The 6,147-nt window shown below is 46.6% G+C and overlaps 1 protein-coding gene across 1 annotated transcript in view; it reads right to left on the bottom strand.

Moving 5' to 3' along the window:
• Positions 1 to 3,173: 3,173 nt before the first annotated feature.
• SLC24A3 (solute carrier family 24 (sodium/potassium/calcium exchanger), member 3) overlaps positions 3,174 to 6,147 on the bottom strand; it is a 497,602-nt gene continuing 494,628 nt past the window's right edge. The window contains exon 17 of the mRNA XM_015572039.1: positions 3,174 to 5,095. Within this exon, the coding sequence (XP_015427525.1) occupies positions 4,946 to 5,095 (150 nt within the window). The 3' untranslated portion in view covers positions 3,174 to 4,945. The remainder of the gene's footprint in view (positions 5,096 to 6,147) is intronic.

The following is a 6,147-nucleotide window of genomic DNA, read 5'->3' as shown; positions in this document are numbered from 1 at the left end:
TTAGGCCCAATCCCCTGGGGAGCAGGCCTAAGCCAGCAGGTGGACATCCTCCAGGGGTCCCAGACTGCAAGAGGGCACAGGCCAGGCTGAGGGACCCCCCTCTCCGAGTGCAAAAATTTTTGTGTACTGGTCCTCTAGTCTATATAATAAAAGTATAGTATGCAAATTGTCCCTCGACCAGAGTTCTTCCAGGAGTTCAACCAGGGGTGGGCCAGCTGGGGGAAGGGAGGGAGGCCACAGCTGGCAGCTTCTAGGAACCCTACTAGTGCACAAATTTCATGCACTGGGCCTCTAGTTAAGAAAATAAGTGTCCTGGGGGCAACAGTAAGGCATCTGAAAGATTTTTTGAGGGGGAAGGCTTATGTGATTTGAAACTAAGCATAATGTCCAATGTGAAATCAATTCCAGGGGATGGCATTATTTATCTTGTGCACGTGGCTAATCTCTGCTCATCCATGGCCTCAGTTCCTAATTTTTTTGACATCTCTGCAGACGCCCACATCTCTGGATGATGATGTAATGGACACGTGGGTTTTTATTTATCAAAGAAAAATTGGCTAAATCCACCCCATTCCTGAAGATGTATCATAATAAACAGCTGGATATTTGGAAAAATTTAAAAGACCAACTGGACTGTTTTCATACAGAGTTTTGATGTCAGATAAGTGGTGTGTGTGTGTGTGTGTGTGTGTGTGTGTGTGTGTTGAGCAGCTATTGTAGAAAATATCAAAGTAAATGAGATTGACTAATTAGAACAAGACTATTCAAAATCCAAAATGGAAATATCCCATTTACTTCAAAATAATTGATAGAAATAGGTCAAAATACTTGGATAATATTCTGCTAATGTGATAATTATCCTATCTTGAATATTTTCATGAACAATTAGGTAAAGTTCTACATTTAATTACAAGTTGTATTGCAAGTTGGATGTTATTCCTATCTTATATGCCACAAGTGAAAACTGCCTGGACTTTAATATCACCCACCCTCCTTTTTTTAAAATTTTATTTCTTCCGTTTAGGCTTTTTTTTTTGAAGCCTAGGTGTTAAAATGAGTTCAAATTTGCTGCTTGAGATACAAGATGGTCTCAAATCCCCTGTAGATTTCTGATTGTAAACAACAAGTTCTGAAGCAACAGACTTAGGAAAACAATGAGCAGCCTTCAGGTCTTTTTGTAGATAAATACAAAACATCCTATATAACAAAAGGCTAATATGCAAATTGTCCCCTCAACCAGGAATTCGACCAGGGGGCAAGGCCAGCCAACCCCCCATCCCCTCCCTGTGACTGGCCCAGACTGATTGGCCCTGATCAGGGTGGGCCAGCCGGACCCCAGTTGTACACGAATTTATGCACGGGGCCTCTAGTGTATCTATAAAAGTGGACTCTCCCTAAGAAGTGTACTCTCCCCATTCTTTTGGGATGGGAAAAGCTCTCTGAAAATGTCCTGCCATGGCCTCTCAGTGTATCCAAGGCCACCTGAGGGCATGTATGTGGACAGTGATCCTCAGCAGGCCTGGGCCAGCTTGAGAACACAATTCCCAGAAAAAGAAAATGCTCTGGAGGTACCTCCTTGTGGAGTCCACTAAGATGTGTTTAGGAGGAGGTGCAAGCTCCCGTGTGTGCCTCCCCTTGTTTAGAGCCACAGAGATATCCCCCTTGTGCATGAGATCACAGGCTGGGGAATTTACTGAAACTAGCACATCCCAGAAAAATGCTGAGAGTTTCTGTGGCCATACTGCCAGGTTTGGGATATTGATAACAAGTTCTTCCCTCAAACTGATCTGAAACCCTCCCAAGTGCATCCCAGCATGGGGAAGCAGGGCAAACAGCAACATCAGCGGTTTTGCATCACTGGACGGCCAGCTCATTTAGAATCACATTCTCAATCGACAACTAAAGACACAATTCACGCATGGCTGAGATCAGAGCAGAAACAGGCCAAATGCTCATTTCAGAAAGGAAACTTTCATTGTGCATGAAACATGGAAACTTTCCCTCATCCCAGAATTTGGTCTCTGAGAAATCTAGCATAAAATTATGGTTTCCTAAGATTTCACAGCAAATGTGTTTAAAAAGATCAAACATTGGATCAAATGTCTTTTGCTTAGAGTAAAACTAATTAAGTAAAACTAATTAAGATCAGTCTAACAAAATATGTCATGGAAAAGGATCTTATGCTTTGTAAGCACTAATCAGCATGATGAAAATTCCCTGTCCAATGTCCAGAGTATATGTACAAAATGCACAAATAAGCTAGGAAAACATTGTTAAATGTAAACACTCAAAACATGTCCAGAGTATATGTACAAAATGCACAAATAAGGTAGGAAAACATTGTTAAATGTAAACACTCAGCCGAAACCGGCTTGGCTCAGTGGATAGAGCGTCGGCCTGCGGACTGGAAGGTCCCAGGTTCGATTCCGGTCAAGGGCATGTACCTGGGTTGCGGGCACATCCCCAGTGGGGGGTGTGCAGGAGGCAACTGGTCGATGTTTCTCTCTCATCGATGTTTCTAACTCTCTGTCTCTCTCCCTTCCTCTCTGTAAAAAATCAATAAAATATATTTAAAAAAAAAAAAAAAATGTAAACACTCAAAACGAAGCTAAGTATCTAGTGTTTTTCCATCACCTGGGAATACATTTTTAGATACAGATAAATAAAAGTTGGTGCTGTGAATTGGTAGATATTTTTCTCCTAGTTCCTATAAAGACATTAATGTTGACTTTCAGGTGGAAACCTGACGTGTTCACTCACCTTGGTCTGCTTTCAGATCTGGGGAATTAATTCTTTCTTGAGAGTCATGCAGGCCAAGAACAGGATTTTCAGATGTGATGGTGACCTTGAGCATTGCTGAAGGTCATCAGTACTGGCATGCTCTTCCTCTCATGTCCAGCTGAAAGAAAGCTCTCTAACGTAATGTCACATGTGATCCACAGGACCATAGGTCAGAATACCGTTCCGGATTTAGAGGGGATCCATGATTTGCGACTTCGTACTTGTAATCCACCAGCCATTTACCAGCTTCCCAGGTGAGTCCACCCAGACACAGAAGGGCGAAATACCTGACCCCATGGGGACTGTGATCTTTTCCCCTTGCATTGCATCTCCTCAATGCCAAACAGGCAACACTCCAGAATCCAAGGAGAAAGTAACGCGCACTGCTCAAGAAAGGATACAGAACAGAGAAGTTTATTTTACACTATCCGTCCAAGAAAACAATCGCCATAAACCAGTGCAAAATGTGCAACAGAATCATTGAGTGTGTCTTAGCTCTGAGAGCCCAAATTGGTGATTTCCTCTCCCGGGCCTCCATCAGCCAGGTGCCCCATTGGCTAATGCTTGCCTCCTTTCGCACCCTTGACAGAGACGTTCGACCGATTTGTAGCAGGTTATTTTTACAATTCAGACCAGAATGTGTAGTACAAGGGACAGAGAAAACCATACCGAATGAATTATAAGTGATCAGTGCTTAAAGTAAATATAGGGGGAGCACGGGCAAGAGTCCACAGTTTCAATAAATACACGTGTAACAAGCATGGGTGGGTCTCAACTGGTGGAATTAGTCTGCATAATAATTCAGCATCATACAAAATCTAGCAGGGCTGTTGAGCAGTGATTGGCAACGATGGTCACAATAACTTATGCCCTTGAGCTTGTCTGCATTTAGCACATTCTGTGGTTTCAAAGATGTCAGTTCTGTTTTCTCCTTCCCTTGCCATCCCTCCAGGAGGGGACGGGTGGAGCTGGGCAGCTTGGCCATGGTGTCCTGGAGGAAGGACGCTGGCCCAAGAGCCAGCTTTCAGGGTCCAGTGTACTCAGTACCAAGTGGCAAATTGGGACTTTATTGACGATGTCTGTGCAAAGTGCGCTTCTCTCCATTTTCCAAGAAACCAGTGTCTGTAATTCCTGCACAAAAAGCAGTGGTGGCCTCTGGGTCACTCCCTGTCACCCCAAATGTCAAGCAATGACAGCACATCTCAGGGACTCACAGGTCGGGAAGCTTCAGCTGCTGACTGCCTGGTACCTCACAAATAGATGTTCAACCAGGGACCCTCGACAAAGGCCTCAGGCAGGCTAGAACTATTGCTTAAAAGACTAGAGAGAACCTAGTGAGAAAGTGAAGGTCATTATGGACATGTGGGAAGCTGCCTTCTTCCTCAAAACCTTGTGCTCCCTAGGTTATTCCTGTGGGCCTGTGGGGGCACCCTTGGGTATGAAATGTCATGCATCTTTTCCGGTGGCCTGGCTCAACTGTTCCTCTACTAAGCACTAGATCCATGCATGCTCCAACATGCTTGGGATCTGATCCCAAGACACAGCGGAGACAACCTGTGGCCATCTACCAATCCAGAGCCCAGGGGAAGAAAATGCAAGAGAAGCTCTTGATCTCTGGAAGAAAAGGGGCAGAAGGAGAGCCCCCTTCAAAGAGATTCAACCCTCCAAACCTATAACCTAGGAATCACCTGAAAACAAAACAAAATCCCAAGCACCCCCTATAATCAATGTACCCTCTCCTCGCTAGCTCTTTGACAGTCTCAGGCCATACATTAGGTTAGTCTTCCGTCCAATAACTTAAAAAAGGAGGAGGGATTGTAATAAGTTTTGCCTGGCTTGGGCCAGTTAGCAGCCAGTTTTTCTAGAATCTCAGTCACTGTTCAAAATGGAGCTTGAAAATTCACGTGGATATTGAAAAGTCTTCACACCGAGGGGGCAGGAAGGGGTGGGCAAGAAAGGCTGGGTGGCAGGTAGGAACCCCAGGAGGAGGAGGGGCGAGAGAGGGGGCAGGGAGCGCCTGGGCCGCTGAGACAGGAGCGGAGGCCTGTGAACAGCAAGGGAGAGATGGAAGCCCGGCCCTGGAGGCCCGTGTGACTCGGGGTGCGGCCGGGTCTTGTATTGCACAGAAAAGAAGGAACGGAGCCTCGGTGGGTGGCCCGGTGGATCAGTGTTCCCCGCACATGGGCAAGTTCACGAAGGTGAACACGTTGAACTCCGTCATGATGGAAAAGCACAGGAACACGCCATACAGGAAAAGGCATCCGCACCCCAGCTTCTTGTCCAGCTGCCACTTGTTCAGGTGAACGCCAAACACCTGCAACACACAGAGGGGTCAGCGGGCAGCAGCCGGGGCGCCCTGGGGCGGGGCACGGCTTCTCTCTGGGCCCACAAAGTCCATCTTTCATATCGTGGAACGTAAGACCATCATAATCAAGAAGAGGGAAAGTCAGAACCTGCTGGCTGTGGGAAAATCACTTGAAAAAGTCATAAGGACGAGAGGAACAAAGACAGTCACAGCAGCCGCCTCTCCTTCCCTGGACTCCAGTCCTGTACTGCTTGGTGCTGGCATCACCCGTTCTGACACTTGACCTTTTGTCCCAATATGACCTTAGCTCTCCTTCCCACGGTGGGCGGGGGGTGGCTGCACCTCTTCAAGTCCCTGTGCCTGTAGGCCAGGAAGAAGTCCCCCTTGCTCCTCATTGCTGCTTCCATTCCCTTTTCCTTTTTCCTCTTAGAAGCTAAAGTCTTCCAACAGTTACACTGTTCCTTCCTTCTTGCAGTCAACCCTGGGCACTCCTGGCATTCCTCAGGGCCCTAAGTCCCCCCTCACTGCCGCTCTTGTGGTCGGTAGGCACTCCAGTTGTCCCTTTAGTGATTTAACGATCCACCAGGGCGACCCATCCAATACCAGGTCTCTTGAGTCCTTGCCCTACCCAATACCAGGTCTCTTGAGTCCTATTTCAGCCCCTCACTCCCACGCCGCACCCTCGACCTGTGCTATATCCACTAGCCACACGTGGTTACCCACATTTACATGTAAATCAGATAAAATCAGAAGCTGAGCTCCTCAGCTGCACTAGCCACATTTCAAGTGCTTAATGTCCACAGGTGGCCAGTGACCACTGTCCAGAGCAGATACAAGACATCTCCAGCACTGTGGAGGGTTCTGTTGGACATCCCTGCTGCCTAGAGCTTGTCAAACATCCCACTTTATTTTTTTAAATATGTTTTTATTGATTTATCAATGAGAGAGAAACATCAACATAGGTTGGCTGCCTCCTGCAAGACCCCGACTGGGGAACCCAAACTGGACATGCCTTTTGACTGGGATTTGAACTAGTGACCTATTGGTATATGGGATGACAC

Source organism: Myotis davidii, unplaced genomic scaffold (assembly GCF_000327345.1).
Source record: "Myotis davidii unplaced genomic scaffold, ASM32734v1 scaffold608, whole genome shotgun sequence".
In the NCBI taxonomy this organism is placed as follows: domain Eukaryota; kingdom Metazoa; phylum Chordata; class Mammalia; order Chiroptera; family Vespertilionidae; genus Myotis; species Myotis davidii.
This window is presented reverse-complemented; position numbering and strand designations above follow the sequence as displayed.